Raw genomic sequence first — 21,091 nt, forward strand, 5'->3', positions numbered from 1 at the left:
GTCTAATGTCATAGGCGTCTATGGGTCTAAGACTCAGCCTCCTGTTGGGAGCTTTGCAGACTAGCAAAATAAAATGTCACAGTTAAGGCAGGGAACATAGGTCAAACCAAGGCTACAGGCTTAGTCGAAAGTAGAATTATTAGAACTATCGTCAGGTTTTAGCACAACAAAAGCAAAAATAGATTTAGATAACCTAACTGAGGTTTTGGGGATTTTTTGTTGGTTTGGTTTGGTTTGGTTTTAGTTTTTCGTGTGTGTGTGTGTGTGTGTGTGTGTGTGTGTGTGTGTGTGTGTGTTTCAAGATAGGGTTTCTCTGTGTAGCCTTGGCTGTCCTGGACTCACTTTGTAGACCAGGCTGGCCTCGAACTCACAGCGATCCGCCTGCCTCTGTCTCTCGAGTGCTGGGATTAAAGGCGTGCGCCACCACAGTCCTTCCAGGGCTTATTTGCCCACTATCATGCTAACAGCATTTCTAAACTGCGATTCAGCCAGTGCTGGCTAACCTGTCACTCCCAGGCCAAGGCAACGGCACAGCTCAAGACCATCCTCAACTACACAAACGGGTCCAGCCTGGGCTACATGAGACTACATTTAAAGTAAAACCAAACCGAACCAAACGCAAGAACATGATTTAACTTCTCTCCAGGTTTGGGGTTACTCACCTAAAATCCCAAGCTGAGACATGAGGGTCTCCCGGAGTTGGAGGCCAGCATGAGTTACAAACTATCCAGACCTATTATCAAGGAAACGTGTGGTATCGCCCCATGTAAGGTCCGTGTTTGGGTGTTTCTGGGTGGCAGGGCCAGCTTGGTCGATGTTGAGTACACACAGGGGTGTCAGTTTGAGTGCGTGTTTGAAATCTTTCATTTAAAAAAAATATTGAAAAGAGGAACTCTATACCCTGTGGATTTCATGAAATCTCACACCAAGAAAGTAAACTACAGCGACAGGGGGCTGCTTCCTAAGAGAAGGATTTGGCTGTGGCAGCCAACAGCTGCTCTCAAAGACGGAACGCTGCGTCCAGACTCAGTGTTGCATTCCAGCCTGGGCCGCGGTGGACTTCCGCCGCAGCAGAGATTAAAACATCGTGGTGCTGAGCCGGGGGCTGACACAGCCGGACCGCCTGGATCTCCGTCTGTCCGTCTGAGTGTCCCCTGCACCCCTCCCTTGCAGGAGCGTCAAGGGGATCTTCCTGCCCCCCCCCCACCGCCACCGGAAGCAGCTGCGGAGGAGGTGACTCAGGGTGAGGGAGCGGAAGGCAGTGCTGGCCCTGAAGCCAGGACAGCGGATCCGCGCTGGGGGCGGGGCTTCAACCAGGGCACTGGCCAATCAAGCGCGCAGCCCTTGGCGTTTTAAAGCTCAATTTAGACAGGACCGGCCGTAGTGGCGCAGGCCTTTAATCCCAGCACTCGGGGAGACGAGGCAGGTGGATCATTGTGAGTTCGAGGCCAGCCTGGTCTACAAAGCGAGTCTAGGACAGCCAAGGTTACACAGAGAAACCCTGTCTCTAAATAAATAAATAAATACATAAATAAGTAAAGCTCGATTTAATCATTCTTGCAGTTAGAAATCAAGTACAAAGGAAGCCGGGCGCGATGGCGCACGCCTGTAATCCCAGCCGAAGCAGGATGGTCTCTGTGAGTTCAAGCCCAGCCTGGTCCACAGAGTGAGTTCCAGGACAGCAAAAGCTGCACAGAGAAACCCTATGGGGAGGAGGAAGGAAGTAAAAAAACAAAACAAAAACAACAACACACACACACACAAAAAAAAAAAAACCCACAAGGGCCAGCAGGATGGCTAAGCAGGTAAAGGTGCCATGCCAAGCTTGATGACTTGAGTTTGAGGCTGAAGACCTACTAGATGGAAAAAGAAAACCCAACTCCTATGAATTGCCCTGTGACTGCCACATGCCCAAGCATGCCCGCGCGCGCGCGCGCGCACACACACACACACACACACACACACACACAGAGCTGGGAACAAGCGAAAGAAACTTATTTACCATTTTGTTTTCAATCTCTATTTAACCGTAGGGAGAAATTAAGTGAAGTCCCCCAGGCCTAGGGGAGCTGAGGACCGCCCAAGAGCCAAACGGCTTCTGTTGCCAGGAGACAGCTGTCAAAGACCACACACCTCAAGGACAGCGTCTCCTATCCTGACTGATGGAAACGCCGCAAGCTGCAGCCCCGTGCCCCCTTGCTTTATGGTTTCACCATTTGAATGTGCTGTGCAAAGTCCCTTCAGGGCCGCAGTTCTGCTCCTGAGTCTGTCCTTCGGCCCTGATACTCAGTAGAGGCTTGATCACAATACATTTTTGTCACCTGCATTGACTTGGTGAGTTTTGTTGGATTTAAGTGGATCCCACCACCACCACCACCACCACCACCACCACCACAACAACAACAACAACAACAACAACACACACACACACACAAATAAACAAATTTAAAAACAAACTTTAAGAAACATGGATTTTTTTCAAAAGTAAAAACTAATAAAAATTAAAATGGAGTGAGTGGGATTACATGTATCAAATCAACAGAGGGTTTGGGTTGTTTTAGAGACAGTGTCTTATTATGGTAGCCCAGGCTAGCTCAGAACTTGAGTGTACAAATTCTAGCAGAAATGTATCATTTGTGATATTTTGTTGACGTGAAGCAGTTACAAAGCCGGCATCCACACTTGGCCCAGAGGTGGGTGGGTAAAGACGAGATCTGGAAGGTTCTTGGAAGCAATGGAGAGTGGGGTGGAGTCTCTCCATCTCTCAGACCTGAGGCTTGGCCTCCTCATCTGTGAAATGGCAACAGTCACCTGGATCTTCCCAGTCTTACCAGGCGTAGGCTTGTCATGTGTCACAGTCGGGTTTGGGGCCGGGAGGATCCACACATGTAAGGAGGCGGGAGCAGGGACAGGGCTCTCACAACGAGCTGTGACACAGGAGACTGGCCAGGTGGGTGGCAGTGTGGGGGACACCCTGGAGTCCCCTGCAGATATGCCTTTCCACACCCCGAGGTCCCCACGGGGATTAACCCATAGGCTAGATGTGCATGAAAGGGGTGGTGTCAGGTTCACCCTGGGTGGAGGCACACTCATGCTCCTTGCATATAAACATCTGACCATGCAAGGGTCTTTCCACAACTCTTCCCTTTCTGTGACATCATGTGAATACATTGTTGTGGAAACTAACTAGATACTCATCAAGGTCAGCGTGTCACAGTCCGCACGAGCTGTGTAACAAGTGAGCCCAAGTCACCTTGCCTCAAAGTGCCTTTGCTGATGGCAAGCCATCATCACTATCTTCCCTTCCAGTACTGATAACAGAAAGGAACTACCAAGAGACCCCTCTGGATCCAGGCTGCAGGAACTGGGACTCAACCCTGCCTCCATTTCCTCCCATGTGTGTGTCAGAGTTGGTGGCTTCTCCACCTGCTCACCATGACGTTCCTGGCCACTTTAGGAAATGAAGTCCATTCTTGTCCATCCACTTCACCCTTGCCACACTCCCAAATACCCTTCCAAAGCCACAGCCTTTCCTTGCCACAGCCCAGAACCTGTGAGATCCTCACCTGCACCTTCCTGGTCCCACTAGGGTACTGAGCCGTCATCTGGACTGCAGGTTCTGTCACTGGCACCAAGAATCTTCTTCAACTCTAGAATAAGAGGTAAACGCCGGATCCATCTGAGAAAGCTCAGCTTTGGCTCTCAGAGACTTCTTTCCAGGCTTCACCAAGGGCAGACATTGCTAGTCGATACCTGCACTCCATCTAGCCAGGAGACCAGCAGCCTACCCAACACTGCTGCTCTGTGCAGACATCACAAATCAATTGCAGGTGAAATTCTTCTAAGCTCTGGGGTCAGAGCTCATCCAGGCCCCTATTTCAGGACTTAGTTTGGAGTCCTTTAAAACTTCTATTCTTGGAAGATGATGGCTTTGTAATTAAGAGCACCGGCTACAAGCCAGACACGCCTGTAACCCCAGCACTTGGGGAGGCAGAGGCAGGCAGATCTCTGTGAGTTCAAGGCCAGCCTGGTCTACAAAGTGAGTCCAGCCAAGGCTACAGAGAAAAACCTTGTCCCAAAAACAAAAACAAAAACAAACAAACAAACAAACAAAAACAAAAAAGAAAGAAAGAACATTTGTCATTAAAATTTTTTTTAAAAAGCACTGGCTGTTCTTCTGGATGACCTGGGTTCAATTCCCAGCCCTCCCATGGTAGCTCACAACTGTCTGAAACTCCAGATCCATAAAATATGACACTTTCACACAGACACACACGCAGTCAAAACACCAATACACACCAAATAAAAATAAATCATTAAAAGCCAGTAAATAAATAAGTCATTAAAAAACAGAAAATAAAAACAACTTGCATTCGCCTGTACATGTGGGCTCAGGAACTCAGGAAGCTGAGGCAGGAGGATGTCTTGGATGGCATCATGACCTCAGCTCTATTTTTCTTGTTTGGGAGCTTTGCACGGTGCTCCTGAGTGGTGTTCCAGCCCTAACCCTCTGCTACCAGAAAGTCTTTGTCAAATAAATACATTTTTTAAAAAAAGATTTATTTATTTACTGTGTATACAGTGTTCTGCCTGTATGTACACCTGCAGGCCAGTAGAGAGCATCCGATCTCATTCTAGATGGTTGTGAGCCACCATGTGGTTGCTGGGAATTGAACTCAGGACCTCTGGAAGAGCAGGCAGTGCTCTTATCCACTCAGCCATCTTACTGACAACTGCCTTGCTCATCTTCCTGAAAAACTTCAACATAACCCTGAGAACCTCATTCCAGGGAGCCCAGTCCACCCAGGTCCCCTCCAGGCCTGTGCCAGTGTCCACAGGAAAGAACAACAGGCCCCCCAGCTCACCTCCATCAATCCTCTGCAGCAAGAGGCCCTGGATGACATCCCTGCAGACGCCCTCAGTGGTCAGAACCTGGCCGCCCATGGCCAGGATGTCCCCATCTGCCTCAGGCTGCTCCTAGGACCACATGGTGAGGGGCGCGGCTGGAGGCAGGGCCTGTGCTCCCCGAGCCCTGGCCTGGCCTGCTTCCCTCTCTTTACAGACGCGCTCACCCACAGTCCCATGCTCCAGAGTAGGTGTCACAGAATCAAAAGTAGACTAAGGCCCACACCGTCATCCTGCCTTCCAAATGTCTCAGTTGGGACCTAGCCACAGTTGCCGCCCTGGAGAGTCACCCCCATACTTGGTGGCCCTGACCTTTAGGTAGCCAGAAGGCTGGGCCCTTCCCACCCACACCCTTACCTCTGTTTCTTCCCTCAACTCCAGCCCCAATTGACTCAGCTCTGACCCTTAACACACTAGGCCCAGTCCTGCCCCAGGACCTTTGCACAGGCGGTTCTCACCTACAAACTTAGCCCCATGGGAGCTCGCACATGCTCAGCACAGCTGGGACGGAACCCTGGGAGTGTGGGTGGGGAGCAGGCACCCCAGATAGAACCAAGATTCCCAAGAAAGCAAAGGGCATTGTGGAAGCCCAAGAGAGCCCCCAGCCAGCCTGGGGAGCACTCTGTCTCCTCCAGACAGATCTACTCACCAAGTTACAGCTCACCCCGAGCTGGCTCCACACAAAGGGCCAGGTGATTCCCAGCATCCACTCCCGGGTGAACCTCCGCCTAGCGCTCTCACTGTCCGAGGTGAGCTTCTGCAGGGGTCACAGGCAGCCAGTGTGGTGGCCCGCAGACCCTCAGGCCCTGGAGCCCCTCCCACGCACCTCACCTTCAGCACAAGGCCCTTGACTTTCCCCAGCTGCTCCGCGGCCTGGCTGCAGTCCAGAGCCGATGTCAGACACTGGTCGGCCAGCTGCAGAAAGGTGGTGACTGCGGCCGCCATGAGCTGTGAAGGAGGTGCCCGGATGACCCTGCACCCCAGCACCAATGCTCTGGCCTCGGGGTCCCAAACCCTGGTGCTGCCCCAGCAGCTGCACTAGGCTCCTGTCCCCTGCCTAGTCCTCTAGGCTTTAGTCTCAGGGAGGATCTCCCTTCTTCAGGAAGACTGGCCACTCTGGGGAGCACTCCGGTGCAGTGCACAGACTGGGCAACTATACCAGGCACAGGGTGACCTGTCTGCTCCTCCTTCCTGCCCCACGTGCATGGCAGGGTCCAATCCCTCAGCCTTCAAAGATCGCCTACTTCTCTGTCTGAGACAGGTCCGCACATAACCTACACTGGCCCCAAAGTCACCGAGAAGCTGAGAATATCTGCCTTGACTACCTGATCCTCCTGCCTCCACCTCATCCACAGGCCTCACCACCGCACCCCATGTGGATCAGGGCTTCTCCCAGTGGCCTCCACTCCTGCCCTGTCCTTTATACACAGAGCTCCCAACCGCAGACAGCCATGCTCTGACACATACAGCCACGGTCCGACACACACAGCCACGCTCCGACACAGACAGCCACGGTCCGACACACACAGCCGTGCTCCGACACACACAGCCGTGCTCTCACACACACAGCCGTGCTCCGACACACACAGCCGTGCTCCGACACACACAGCCGTGCTCTGACACACACAGCCGTGCTCTCACACACACAGCCGTGCTCTGACACACACAGCCGTGCTCTCACACACACAGCCGTGCTCCGACACAGACAGCCGTGCTCCGACACACACAGCCGTGCTCCGACACACACAGCCGTGCTCTGACACACACAGCCGTGCTCTCACACACACAGCCGTGCTCTGACACACACAGCCGTGCTCTCACACACACAGCCGTGCTCCGACACACACAGCCGTGCTCCGACACAGACAGCCGTGCTCCGACACACACAGCCGTGCTCCGACACACACAGCCGTGCTCCGACACACACAGCCGTGCTCTCACACACACAGCCGTGCTCCGACACAGACAGCCGTGCTCCGACACACACAGCCGTGCTCTGACACACACAGCCGTGCTCTGACACACACAGCCGTGCTCTCACACACACAGCCGTGCTCTGACACACACAGCCGTGCTCTGACACAGACAGCCGTGCTCTGACACACACAGCCGTGCTCTGACACACACAGCCGTGCTCTGACACACACAGCCGTGCTCTGACACACACAGCCGTGCTCTCACACACACAGCCATGCTCTCACACACACAGCTGTGCTCTCACACACACAGCCATGCTTCTGTTCCTGCTGGTGCTCACACACCTTCCCAGGTTTCCTACTGCCCCTTCCCAGACTCTACACTCTCTCCAGACTCTGCCTAGCTACCAGCGGGGCCCGTTCCTTTTCCATAAATGCATGCTTCTCTCTCTCGACCCCACCATGCCCAAAGCACCTTCCTATTCACTCTCCTCACCTGTTGAGCAAGGTCCTGGGCCCCAAACACCAGACTCCGCATTCCCAGGAAGCCAAAGGGTTCTGCCAGCTGAGCCAGGTGGCTGCGGTTCCTCTCTGCCTCCCCATAGCAGGCCTGCATCAGCTCTGCGTCCCACGGCATCTCCCCAAATTCATAAACCTACGTGTGAATACCAGTAGGATGAGAAGACACTATGGGCTTCTATTACAGACAGGCCCAGGTGAACACGCACCACTGTGGGGCCCTGCTAACCTCCCACTGTGGGGCCCTGCTAACCACCCACTGTGGGGCCCTGTGCTAACCTCCCACTGTGGGGCCCTGTGCTAACCTCCCACTGTGGGGCCCTGCTAACCTCCCACTGTGGGGCCCTGCGCTAACCTCCCACTGTGGGGCCCTGCGCTAACCTCCCACTGCGGGGCCCTGCTAACCTCCCACTGTGGGGCCCTGCGCTAACCTCCCACTGCGGGGCCCTGCGCTAACCTCCCACTGTGGGGCCCTGCGCTAACCGCCCACTGTGGGGCCCTGCGCTAACCTCCCACTGCGGGGCCCTGCTAACCTCCCACTGTGGGGCCCTGTGCTAACCTCCCACTGTGGGGCCCTGCGCTAACCTCCTACTCTGGGGCCCTGTGCTAACCTCCCTGCGCAGCCGAGTGCCTGAAGGGTTCTTGCGCAGGCAGTTGAACAGCCGGTCCATCCCCCGGATGAGGAGGGTCTGAACAGCTCGGAGCGTGGCTTCCACAGGGCTCAGCAGCGCGAGGGTAAGCTGGGGCAGTTGCGGGTCCACGGTGTGACAGAGGCACAACTCTAGTGCATCCCGGATATCGGCTGTGGGGAGAGATGGGCCTGGTGTTTTCTTGGCCAGGCACTCAGCATTGGAGCAGGAACCTCAGCCAGGCCACTGGATACCCACTTTACAGCTGAGGAAACTGAGGCTTGGAGCAGTGAGACCTGACCCAAAGGCACAGGCCGAGGAAGCAGAGGGGCATGCAAACCCAGGTCTTGATGATCAGAGCAGACCCTGCAAAGCCACTACCACTTCCTGTCTCCTTAGCTGATCCACAAATTAATGGGCCTGGGTAGCCCCATCAGCGGCTCCCCCAAGCCCATTTCCCAGGCTCTGCCCCGCCCCACTAGGCGCCGCCTCCTATAAGCCAGGCCCCGCCCCCTCAGGCAAGTGCCATCCTCCCTGCTAGCTCCTCCTCGATTTCATCAAGATGCAACCCTCAGGTCCATCTTCGGGGAAACTGGTCACGCCCCTCAGCCTCAGGCCTTAACCTGCCCAGGCCAGACCCTCGCCCCGTGGCCTCATCACTGACCAAGCAGCCTTCAGGCCCACGCCCTCTAGGTCCCACCCTAGCTCCTAGCTCCGCCTCTCGCCCGGCCCCACCAACCACGCAATCTCCCTCACCTCTCACCTGTGGCCCCGCCCCTTGCCACAGGCCCCGCCCCCTGGCCACGCTGCCTTACCTTCCAGTCTCCGGGCCCTGTGCGCCCGCTGCTGCAGGATCTGCTCCAGGTCTGCACGCACCATCCTCTCTAACGCTGCCAGCAGCGCATCCTTTTCTGGCTGGAAGGCGCGTAGCCCCGCCGATACCCGGGCCAGGACGGCCGTGTGCACATCGTCGAGGAACTGCAGAGCCGAGGGTAGCGTGGGCTAGCAAGTGTGCTGGGAGGTCCCCCTCCCTCCCTTTTCTCCCCCTCCCTTCGCCATGCCCTGCTCCACACCTCCGCACAGGCCCGAGCTCGGGTTCGTCCCGCACCGCACAGGCTTCGGAGCGTCTGTGCGCGCAGTGTAGGCAACAGCTTCCGCATCAGCTCCGCGCTCAGCACCTGCAGGGGAGGTGTGGGGGTATTGTGCAGCGGGGGGCGAAACCCACCCGGGCCTGCGGGACACCGCTCACCTCGGCGTCGGAGCCCAGCGTCGCGTCATCGCCACCCGCACAGCCTCGACGTCGTCGATAGAGCCGCACGGCGTCCAGGAAGGCGCAGGCTGCGGGTGCCCGGCTGCGCTGCAGGACTGAGGGCGCAGTCAACCATGCGCTGCGTCCCGGCTCCCCAGGGAGCCCCGCACCTACTCCCACCCTCTCCCGCCCACCCCAACCTATGCCCCGCGACGCACCGGTGGCTCTCAGACGGATAGCACCCTGCAGGCCGAGCCTCCAGGCTCGCTGGGCCCCCTGAGTGCGTGCACAGAAACAGAGATGAGCCCGGAATGGGTGCACGAGGAAGAGAGCGAAGCTCACCGGCTCCTCCAGCACCCCCAGTGGTTCTTCCTGGGCGAGGTCCCCTGAAAGCAAGAGGAGAGGTCGTTCCTCAGGCCTTTGGTCATTCCCCAGGACAGCACCCTGAAAGAGCCGGGTGTAGGATGGCCTGCCATAGTATTGTGTCTTCCAGGCCAATCCGGGAGCTTGAAAAACCTTGTCTCAAACACTACACACAATGGGAGGATACAAGGGATGGGATAAGAATTGAGATGTAATATGAATAAATTAATATATTTTTTAAAAAACTACACACAGCAGAAGCCCTAATGCTACGTGGCCCCGGCGATATCGACTGTTCTCTGTATCTTGTTGAGACTGGTGAACAGGGACAAAGTGGGAGAAACTCAAAGCCCAGAACCCCAGCTGTCCTGTGCACACTGGCCCAAGCCTGCACACTGCTTCCCACCGTGTCTGTCTCCTTGCACAGTTACTGACATTATGTTTTATAGGTTTCTTAATTATTTTTAGTTGAGGGGGGGGATGGAGGGAGGATATACACAGGCACATGCTCACAGGAGCCTGAGGTCAGAGCGTCAGACCGGCTGGAGCAGGAGTTCAGGCGGCTGTGAGCATCCTGGTGTAGAGACTTGGATCAAACTCTCACCCGCTGAGCCACCTTTCCAGCTCCAACTTTATTGTATTGTTTTGTCACTTTATTACTTCATTCTTTCTTATTTTGTTTTTGGTGGTTTGGGTTTTCACCGGGGTCTCTGTGTAGCCCTGGGTGTCACTCTGTAGACTAGGTTGGCCTGGGACTGATATTCACCTACCTACCCCTGCCTCCCCAGTGTTGGGATTAAAGGCCTGTGCCACCATACCTGGATTTTCTTTCATTAAAGTTTTATTTTTAAATTTAGATTTATTTACTTTATGTGCAAGAGTGTTCTCCCAATATGTAGGTATGTATGTATATACACCAACGACATACATGGTTGTGAACAACCAGGTAGGTGATCAGGGTCCCATCAGGTAGCCTTGGCTCACTGTGTAGACCAGGCTGGCCTAGAACTCACCCTGCCTCAGCCTCCCGAGTGCTGGGAGTAAAGCTGTGTGCCACCAGCATTCCTCTTGTTCCTTAGACAGTTTGCTATTTGGATTTGCTCCATTGACTGACGTCCTCTAAAGGACGGTGGGCGCTTTTTTTTCCTTCCCAAAGCAAGAGCATGCCCTCAAGTACCAATGCCACCCACCAAGGCACAAGTGGCAACATCTGCACTTTGGTAGTCACACTGTGAGTAGGAAGGTGCTACTGGCAACAGGTGAAGGGACCCCAAGTCCGCCTGGCCAAGTGCACAGGGAAGGTGGGGTGCTACAGGACTGGGGGGGAGGGAACCGGCTGCAGCGATACAGAGGTCCTTACTGGAAGAGCTGGGGCAGAGGTCATCCAACAGGCAGAGGTATTCACGCTGGGAAGTGAGCAGTGTATACCCCGTCAGGGCTGCAGAGCCCAGGGGACGGCCCCCAGACTCATACTCCTGTGACAGACAAAGACATCGGACCAGACTAGTCATCACCTCCCAGTACACACACAGCTCCCAGCACATTCCTACCCCTCTGTGGGCCATCTGTTCAACTCCCGACCTTTCCTGTTATTGTCCAGAGCTCCAACCCTGAGCCACGCCCCCAGCCCCTCCCTGGGGGATTCTAGGCAGGAGCTCCACCCCTGAGCCACACCCCCAGCCCCTCACTGGGGGAATTCCAGGCAGGGGCTCTGGTTGCCCACTCACCTCCTTGTGACTGAACCATTCCAAACGTCCATCCCCACGCAGAACACAGAAGATAGGTTGCCACTGTGGCGGGTGGCCCCACAACAGGGTCAAGGGTCCTTGGTGCTCCCGGACTCGAGGTAGCTTCTGCAAGGGGATGCTGGCTATGGTTGGAGACTAGAGCAGATTTGGGGGTTGTCTGAACTCTTCCTGAGTTGCCCCCAAATGCAGTACACTCAGCTTTTTTTTTTTTTTAACATTTAAATGACTGAGACATGATCGGGATGTTGGGACACTAACTGTTGGGTCCCAGTGACCCTCCTGTCCCAGTTTTTTTGTTTTGTTTTGTTTTGTTGTTTTGTTACTTTGGTTTTTCAAGACAGGGTTTCTCTGTGTCTTGGCTATCCTGGACTCACTTTGTAGACCAGGTTGGCCTCGAACTCACAGTGATCCGCCTACCTATGCCTCCCAAGTGCTGGGCTTAAAGGTGGGCACCACCACGCCTGTCCTGTCCTAGTTTTTCAAGTAGCCGATAGGCAGGCTAGGCTCCGAGATCCAAGGAAAACAAATGACATAGAGGCTTGGTCACATACCAGCCACACTCCCGAAGCTCAAAGGCAGCAGCAGCTACCCAGAGCCTGTCAGCCCAGCCCCTGGAAGGCTGCTGCAGGAGTGTCAGGAGTTCAAGGTCAGCCTCAGCTACATAGCAAGTTTGAGACTAGCCTAGGCAGACCTATTGTCTCAGATAAAACAAAATTGTAGACGCTATGGGCGATGCCCTGCGTGGGACAGGGAGAGTCCCCAGAGGCGAGGCCTCTCTCCACAGAGCTTTGCCTCAGAAGGAGGAAGAGGAACCAGCGGGGAATCCCAGGTGCCAATTGCACCTGTGCTGTGTGGCCTTCAGGCACACACTCTACCTCTCTGGTCCTGAATTTGCAGTCAAGGACTCTCCCAGGCTAGGGACAGGTGGAGCCCTGGGAGCCTCCTACTGGCTGCAGCTCCAGGGTGTTTCATCTCAATAACAAACCGTGAGCGGCCAAGGGCAGGTAGCTGACAGGCAGAGGGTCAGAGGGCCAAGGGGGCAAGAAACATGGGGTCCTACAGAGGAGCGTTTCCCTGGTGCTGTGGTGGCTACAGACTGGGCAGGCACACACAGAAGCTGGAGGCCCTCACTCACATCCACCTCAGGGCCTCTGAACATGCCATGCCACCTGCAGGGAACCCACTTCCCCAAGCCTGCTCCACCTGCCTCCACCTCCAGAGCTTCCTGGCCCACCTATGCGATGGCCCTGAGCTCAGCAACCGCCCCCCCCCCCCAGTCTCATGTCAGCAGCACTGAGAACGCAGAGTAGGAGGAGACAGGTACATCTGGGTCCCCAGGCGCCCTGAGGGGTGCCTGGCAGGGAGCCTCATCCTTGGTGGCACGCACTTTGGTGTGGGACAGCTGACACCTGGCTGGCTCCTGGGGTCCCAGCTCCTGGGAGATGTGCCTGAGCAGGGCTGCAGCCAGCTGCCTGCGGTAACAGGGCAGGAAGGTCCTCAGCAGGCTGTCCACCTGACCTGTGGGGGAGAGGGACACCTGCCTGTCATCCCAGCACAAGCTGGCTAGCTGGGTTAGCCAGAACTGGTGAGCCCGTGCATAGGTGAGAGACTCTGCCGCAATGAGTAAAGTATAAGAGAACAGCTGGTGTTCATCACTGGTACACCTGCGCGTGCGCGCGCACACACACACACACACTCACACTCACACACATGCGCGCGTGCGCGCGCGCGCGCACACACACGCACGCACACACACACACCCTTATCCAAGTGCGCTGTTGCGTCTTGGGAGACTGAGGGCCTGAGACAGTTCACCCGCCCAGTGGCACTCAGTCCTTGGGGAGAGATGACTGGCAGCACGCACTAGGCTTTGCATGGGCTCTTCCCCTTCCCAAATGCTGTTCCCACACTCACCACCAACCACACACCCTCCTCCAGCCTGGCCCAGCCACCTTCCCCAGGTCCAGGTGTAGGACAGTGCAGGGACCCGGAATCCAGCCCGACCAAGGTTTCTTTCTCCCATGAGAGTGGAGTCTGGGCCAGTCCCGGTGTCCATGCAGGCAGGGTCCCGGCACTGAAGACTGTCTGGGATGAGGTGGGGACTCCCCCACCTGCCTGTGGCCACCACCCCCAACCTCAGTGGGCCCTAGAATCCCCTAACAAATCAAAACTGTCACGTTTCACTTTTCATTTTGAGACAGGGTCTCGTGTAGCCCAGGCTGTCCTGGAACTCACTGTGTAGACCAGGCTGGCCTTGAACTCACAGAGATCCGCCTGCCTCTGCCTCCTGAGTGCTGGGATGACAGGTGTGCAACACTGTATGCAACTACTTGAATTTCATTTAAATTTAGAATCTTCCAGCACCAGGCTTAGTGACACACACCTTTAATCCCAGCACTCGGGAGGCAGAGGCAGGCAGATCACTGTGAGATCAAGGCCAGCCTGGTCTACAAAGTGAGTGCAGGGCAGCCAGGGCTACACAGAGAGACAAACAATCTCTGGACTCTTCCCTCAGAGCCCATCCAGGCAAGACAAGAGGCAGCTACAAGAAGCCACACGTTTGACACAAGAGCCCATGCCAGCGTGGCCTGCCAAGTGGCACCAGCCATGACCCCTGCTCACCCCTCAGCTGCTGCTGCTGCCGTTTGCTCAGGGGGCTGGAAGGCCGTGCCCCCATCCTGCCGCTGTGAGAGCCGTCCTAGGTCCCTCTGCTCAGGGTGCTGGGTGGCAGCGGAGTGGCCCGAGTGCCAGGAGAGTACTGCACTCAGTAACCCAGCCCCTCCTGTCTGCACCTGCCTCCTCCTGCCCCTGGGGACAGGCCGGACCAAGACTGTTGGTTTCGGTGGAGAGCAGTGGGGACAGCCCCAAGGGAGTGTGGGAAAAAACAATGTCCGGGCACAGATGGGTGGGGTGACACATCTCTGCCATCCCAGAATTTAGAAAATAGGCAGGGAATCAGACTTTAGGTCACGAAGGCCAGCCTGGGCTACATGAAGTACTGTCTCAGAAAGCAAACGAATGACCAGGGGAGTGTGCAGAGAACACAATCCCTGCATGTCCATCGTCACATATCTGCCCACGAGGGAAGATGCTCCCTTAGGCAATTTCGTTTTCTCTTCCTTTCCAGTGGCTGGAACTCGGGCATGATGGCTGCGGCATAAGCAGCCACCTTGATGCTATGCATCACTGGCGAAGCACTGCAGTCCCCTTGAGTCCGGGAAACTGGAAATGGTACATGCCCCATGCTGCTCACACCTCTTGTAGAGGACCCCAGCAGGGCGGCTTCCTTACACAGTCCTCAGCTGGCTTATGTCCCAGCTCATCCCACTTCCTCAGTCATGAGCCCTCAGGGACCCGACATGTGACGTGGTTCAGCCCCCATCCGCTGCTCTACCTGCCACTCTGGCTCCGGGGGTTTCAATTCCCACCTCATGCCTGGTTGTGTGACCTTCCTGGGGATGCGCCCCTTCAGCCAGGGCAGCAGCCTCCTCAGCTAGGTCCCGGGGACGGGTGGGGGAAGGACACAGGTAGCGATTGCTACACTGAGCTGCATCATGCTCCAAGGTGGCTGCTAGAGCTCCAGCCATTGTATCCACATGCCAGTCTCTGCAGAGGAAATACGAGTCACCCCCACACACCTCTCCATCGCTATGTGACCCTGTGCCGTCAGGCCTGCTGGAGGGCCTGAAGGCGCTGGCTGACGTGCCAGCTAAGCCGTGGCATGTTCCTGCAGGGCTCACGTCCCTTTCACTCTAGTTGTGCGACACAAGCAGCCACTCGAGTCTTGGGGCTGAGAACATAACCTGACAGGCAGCCGAGGTGCGTCACTGCTGGGGTCCCCAGGCGCTCGCTCAGCCACGCGGGGGTCCGCCCCGCCCCGCCCTCCCCACAAGAACCACCAGCACCAGCCTTCCCTCGGGCAACAAGTTTAATCCCCAGCCGCCGCTCCCGGTCCCGCTCTCCTGGGACTACAGCGTGGAATGCTTCTCGAAGGGCACCGACAGCAGCCGCGCGGCCGCCTCGTCCAGGAACCAGCAGAGGGCGCCCGTGCGTGGCCGCACCATGGCGGCGGGTAGCGCGCCGTCCTCGTCCTCCAGGATGCGCTGTGTGCGAGACAGGGGACGCCTCAGACCCCGAGCCCGGGAGCAGGGTGCTTGGCTTGCGGGGACCGTGCACCCGTGGGGGTCCCACCCTGCGCTCTGCCTCGCTTCGCAGTGTGGGACGGGGTTTGTTTCTTGTTTTTAGGAGGAGGAGGCGGGGCCTCACGTAGCCCAGGCTGGCCCTGGTGTCCTGCTCTATGGCCCGCCACATTATTCTCTTGAAACCGCAACCCCACTGGACCTGCAGCTGGGTCAGCGGCCACGAGGCCCACCCTCCTGTCCTAGGAAGGCTTACACACTTACACACACACGCATGGCCACGCCCTGCGTTTCCGGGGTGCCCTGTGGTCTCCTCTCAGGTTGTGGAACCTTGCTCTGGCCCCAAGCCCAGGACCACCCCTGGCTGACCTGTCCGTCCATTACCTTCAGCACAGCTGCCTTGCCGGCCCCCGTGGCCACGAATATGACACTTTGGGCTGCGTTCAGCACCGGGAGGGTCAGGGTCACCCTCTTCGGTGGTGGCTTTGGGGAGTCACTGATGGGAGCCACGATCTTCTCTCGTTCCTGGGGGCAGAAGATCAGGTGGGGACAGGTCATTGCTACCCTTCTGGTGTGTGTGTGGCACTGGGATGGAACCCGCCTCCCGCCAGGCCCTGGCCAAAAGCTGCAGGTTTACAGCGCCAACAGGATTTCCTGGTAGTCTTTGGGGGTTTTGAGACAGGGCCTTACTCAGGGACCAGGCTGCCCTCAGCTGGACAGCACGTGCTGGGAGGACAGGCGTGTGCCACTGTGCCCTTGTGCCTGAGGGAGCTGACGCTCTGCAGGGCTGGCCTTGGAGGGCAAGGACACTTGGGTACTCGGGAGCCTGACACAGGCCCAGGCTGGTCCGGGTTGGGAGGGGGTCCCCACGCTCACCTGTAGGAGGGGATGGCCAGGGAAGAGTGAACAGGTGTGGCCGTCGGGGCCCACTCCCAGGATCAGCAAGTCAAACACAGGGACCGCGTCTCCTTGGAAGGCCTAATGGGGGGACGGTGGGTCAGGGCGGGTGCTCAGCTCAGAGGTGACACAGAAAGATGGAGCCAGGGTTCTACCTCAGCCTCAACCACCTTCCACTGAGAGGACGTCACTGGGCAGGGGCATGCCTGTCACATCCCCTACACTGTAGGGAGGCCTCCCCAGCACGCAGCAGCTACAGCATGGTGTGAGGTCTCCCACAAGTTGGGGTCCAGACTGACCCTGCCTGGGGGCTGGTTTCCTTTTCAATGCCTAAGACAGGTGGCCCTGAGATGTGAGGCCCCCCACAATGGGCCGACCCCTCAGGTCCATAGCCCGTGTCCCCAAGCAGCCACTGCGGCGGCAGCGGATGTCTATAGCTTCTCCACCCGTTCTGGGACCCACCTGCCTCAGTTTCCCGGCATAGTCCTCCGCAGCGTCCTCCACGGGCAGGGCAGGGTTGATGGTGAGGACTTGGCTGTCTGGGATGGGCAGCTGTGAGAGCAAGTGCGTCTGCGGAAGAGGACGACGGGGTGGTCAGTGAGTAACACAGCTGACCTATCAGACGCCTGGCATATCACTGCCCAAGCAAAGCCAGGAACCCTGAGTCACACTGGGCTCCGTTCTGCGGCCTGGCCAGCTTCTCGGGGTACCACATCTGGCTAGGGGTCCCCCAGTCAGGGACCAGCCTGGCTGCACCCAGCACATAGCTGGCACCTGGCTGTACAGCAGTGGGCTCCCTAGGACGAGGGTCCTCACTGATCTGCTCTGAGAACTGGTCAGCCACCCAGCCTGTGTCCCCATGTCTGCTTCCTGGATTAAGTCCAGGCAGGGAGAGGCTGGAAGTGCAAATGTCAAAACGCCAGGCAATGTCTGTGCCCTCAGCTGATGGGGGTAGTCTGCACGCTGTAACAGCCAGTGGAGCACATGGCTGCAGACGGAGGGTTACAGGAAGGCCTGGGAACCAGGAAGGAGAGTTGGGTTGGCTCCTGTCTCAGCCCACAGGGCAGCCTCTGTGCAAGACACACCTACTGCTGTGGGGGAGGGGGCGGGGGTGTCGTAGGGATCCTTGCTTTATTGTTCTTGGATAGGCAGCATCAAAATGGTATCAGCTACGGATCGCTCTACCAACCGAGCCTTGTGCTAGTAGCTGCAGCCCACTGGTCGGAGACGTTTTAGGGGGCAGACACCGTGTTCAAAGTGGTGCAGTTTCAAAACTGAGGTCCCTAGATGGGGGCCCGTGTAGACCTAAACCTGCGCTGGCCTCAGTTTCCCTACCTTGAAGTGAGAGTGGTGGGCCCTGCCTCAGGGCCCATGACACTGAGAGTTTCTCCCCTAGAGGGCGGTGGCAGTCTCGCAAACACCCAGGGGTGCTCAGAGCTCAGCCCTCCGTGCTTCAGTTTCCCTGTGTGTGAAGCAGGGCGCTCTAGACCCCATAGGGCCTCAGTGGCCGTCAGACCCCAGGCTGCTCGGAAGCGATGGCAGAAGGCTGGGATTAGAGATGAGGAAACTGAGGCCCGGGACACCACAGGCAGGCTGAGCAAACAGCCATGACTATCGAAGGTCCCAGAGCCGGGCTTGGGTGGACGTTCACTGCTCATTCAGCAAGACCCAGGGCGGCCCGTAGCCCGCGCGCGCGCGTTCAAACAGCTCCTGGGCGTCTCCTTGGCGTGGCCCGCCGCGGCCCCCGTAGCCCGGGCGCTGCGCTCACCCGGTAGAGGCCGTACGTGCTCTCGGCGTGCTCGAACGGCACGAGGCGCTCGTCGCAGAAGCCGAGCGTCCAGCGCGCAAGGCTGGCGGGCCCGGCGGGAGCGGCGGCGGCGGGCAGGTCTCGCGCCAGCATGGACACCAGGCTGCCGCCCGACAGGCCAAGCGCGAAGCGGCCGCGGTCGCCTTCCAGGCAGCTCGCGGCCCGCTGCGCCACCAGCTGCGCCAGCGACGCGCCCAGCTCCTGCGGGCTGGAGAAGACCGAGATGAGTCCCGGCGCAGGTGCGGCCATGGCGGCGGTGGCGGCGGCGGTGGCGGCGGCGGGGAGGCGGCGGCCCTCCCGGCGGACGCCAGCGCGCACGCGCGACGGCGAACGGACCTGCGTCCGAGCGCTCATAGCCGAGGCGCTAGGCGCATGCGCACTTGCGCAGATGAAGCTTCGCCCGAGTCGGGCGTGCTCTTTGAGTTGTTTCCAAAATTCCCTACGCGCCCAACAAGAGACTTGACACCCTATGAGCATATAAAGAGGGAGGAAGTCCCCCTCAGTCACAGTCATAGGGGAGGGGGGTAAGGGGAAAATGGGAGGGAGGGAGGAATGGGAGGATACAAGGGATGGGATAACCATTGAGATGTAATAAGAATAAATTAATAAAATAAAATTTAAAAATTAAAAAAAAAGAACAAAACAAAATCCCTAAGCGCGCAGAGCTTTGGTGGACGGGGAGTCCACGGTGCCTCCATGAGCGGGGCACGCCTTGCTAGGCTGATTACTGGCGTTTTCTTTAGTTTTGGGGGCGGAGTCATGTATTTCCAGCTGGCGCCACACCCGGATCGTTCTTTCTCAGTTCTGGGGTGACCGCGGTGCGGCTGGATGCAGCCTCATTAGGTCAATAAGCCAGGCGGGCTGCCTTACACTCAGGTGATAAGGGTAGAGGCTGGCCGCGAGGCTAGCTTGGGTTAAGGAGTGGGATCCTCACACACGCACCCGTGACATCCACGTGCATGCACCGCTCTCCTCACCTTCAGCAATCCCAACCGGATGCACCTTTTCTGTGCAGCGAATGCTGCGGTTTGTAAGGCCCTCTGCTCACAGCTGTCCTCAGCAGAAGAGAAGACTGCGCAACGGTTGAACATCCTGTTGCTTTTTGGATGTGAAACTGCCCCCACTCGTGTGCTTGAACAAGTGGCTCCCAGCTGCCCGTGCTATTTTAGGACAATACAGAGCCTTTGGGACTGTTAGGGGCGTTAACCCGAGTAGATCAGCAGGAGTGTGGACCTTGAAGGTAACAGCTGCTTCTACCATGAAGTCCTAAATAAACCTCCTCTGGTTCCTGCTCTCAGCTTACCCCGTTATTCTTGCTTAATTCGTTTTTTTAAATGTGCACAGCTCTTTTGCCCGCATAGGTTATCTCTGTACCACGTGCGAGGCTTGTACCAGCAGAGACCGGGAGAGGGTGTAGGATACCCCGGAACTAAGACAGTTGTGATCCTCAGTGTGGATGGTGGGACGTTAACTCCTCTTCACAAGCTGAACCAGTGCTCTTAACCACAGAGCCATTACGACCAGAAGAGTGATTGGTACTGTGTGACCCAAGCACTCAGTCCCTGTACAGGGAAGAACCCTGGCCTAGAATCCTCCACGCTGGGGACGTGGCTCAGGGGTGGAGTCCCTGCCTAGAATCCCCCAGTGAGGGGCTGGGGGCGTGGCTCAGGGGTGGAGTCCCTGCCTAGAATCCCCCAGTGAGGGGCTGGGGGCGTGGCTCAGGGGTGGAGTCCCTGCCTAGAATCCCCCAGTGAGGGGCTGGGGGCGTGGCTCAGGGGTGGAGTCCCTGCCTAGAATCCCCCAGTGAGGGGCTGGGGGCGTGGCTCAGGGGTGGAGTCCCTGCCTAGAATCCCCCAGTGAGGGGCTGGGGGCGTGGCTCAGGGGTGGAGTCCCTGCCTAGAATCCCCCAGTGAGGGGCTGGGGGCGTGGCTCAGGGGTGGAGTCCCTGCCTAGAATCCCCCAGTGAGGGGCTGGGGGCGTGGCTCAGGGGTGGAGTCCCTGCCTAGAATCCCCCAGTGAGGGGCTGGGGGCGTGGCTCAACCATAGTGCACCTCCTTATGTGCATGAGTCCCAGAGTTCCATCCTGGAAGATAGAAGAGGAAAGGAGAAGAGACAGTGACCCCTAGAACCTAGAGGCATGAATAACGTATCGATTGGTTTACAGGGCTGCCCCCTTCATGAGAGTTAAGAATGGACAACACAGAACCTGGCATGGTGGCACACGCCTTTAATTCCAGCACTTTGGAAGCAGGGGCAGGTGGATTGCTGTGAATTCCACGCCAGCCTGGTCTACAAAGTGAGTTGAGGACAGCCAGGGCTACACAGAGAAACCTTGTCTTGAAAAATAAAACCAACAATTGTTGGCGTTTTCTTCTGGCTGTTTGATGTGGGATGCTGCTGTGGGGCCCAGGTTGACCTGGAACTTAAACTCCTGGCGTCTCGATCTCCCAAGGGCTTTCCTGACAGGTGTCTTTGCTCCCCGCTGACTATGCCTTTTATTTTGCTTGTTTTGTTCTGTCCTAAAAAGGCATCTCACTGTGCACCCTTGGCTGGCTGGAAGCGGTTGTTCCTTCTAAAACACGGGTTCAAACAGTGCCATGCATTGAGACAGCAGACACACGTTTGGGCCTGTTTCTCACTAGCTGTGCCATTTTGTCAGGTGTGCAGTGGGTGCTGTGCAGATCCCAGAGCTAGGCTCATTGTCAGCTGGCCACATTGCCAGAACCAGGCCCTTGTTAAGCACTTGCTGGTCCCCAGACAGATGCATCGCCCTGCCCTGAGGCACCAAGGGGGTCTGCAGAGGCTGGGGGCGATGCAAGCTGAATGCCTGCTTGCTGCCCCTCCCTGAAGCTCCCTTGGTGTGTATAGGTCAGCCTGGAGGCCAGGCTCCTGTTGCTGCCAGAATGATTTCCCCAAATC

The 21,091-nt window shown here is 57.2% G+C and overlaps 2 protein-coding genes across 2 annotated transcripts; both read right to left on the reverse strand.

The window, feature by feature from the left end:
- Nucleotides 1-2,657: 2,657 nt before the first annotated feature.
- Niban3 (niban apoptosis regulator 3) lies at nt 2,658-14,253 on the reverse strand. Its single transcript, XM_051169924.1, is given in 15 exon segments — nt 2,658-2,826; nt 3,567-3,650; nt 4,866-4,977; nt 5,555-5,662; nt 5,737-5,853; nt 7,318-7,476; nt 7,952-8,142; nt 8,785-8,947; nt 9,043-9,147; nt 9,219-9,334; nt 9,437-9,604; nt 10,942-11,056; nt 11,309-11,434; nt 12,717-12,847; nt 13,952-14,253. Coding segments are annotated over 15 exon segments (1,812 nt in total). The 5' UTR covers nt 14,007-14,253; the 3' UTR covers nt 2,658-2,764.
- Nucleotides 14,254-15,237: 984 nt separating this feature from the next.
- Pgls (6-phosphogluconolactonase) lies at nt 15,238-18,429 on the reverse strand. The gene is made up of 5 exons (XM_051169544.1): nt 18,134-18,429; nt 16,828-16,935; nt 16,345-16,446; nt 15,853-15,993; nt 15,238-15,432 (listed from the first exon to the last, which is right to left on the reverse strand). The coding sequence occupies exons 1-5, from the start codon at nt 18,419-18,421 to the stop codon at nt 15,298-15,300; spliced, it is 774 nt and encodes a 257-aa protein (XP_051025501.1). The 5' UTR covers nt 18,422-18,429; the 3' UTR covers nt 15,238-15,297.
- Between the last annotated feature and the right edge of the window lie 2,662 nt (nt 18,430-21,091).

This window comes from Acomys russatus, chromosome 27 (genome assembly GCF_903995435.1).
Source record: "Acomys russatus chromosome 27, mAcoRus1.1, whole genome shotgun sequence".
Taxonomy (NCBI): Eukaryota; Metazoa; Chordata; class Mammalia; order Rodentia; family Muridae; genus Acomys; species Acomys russatus.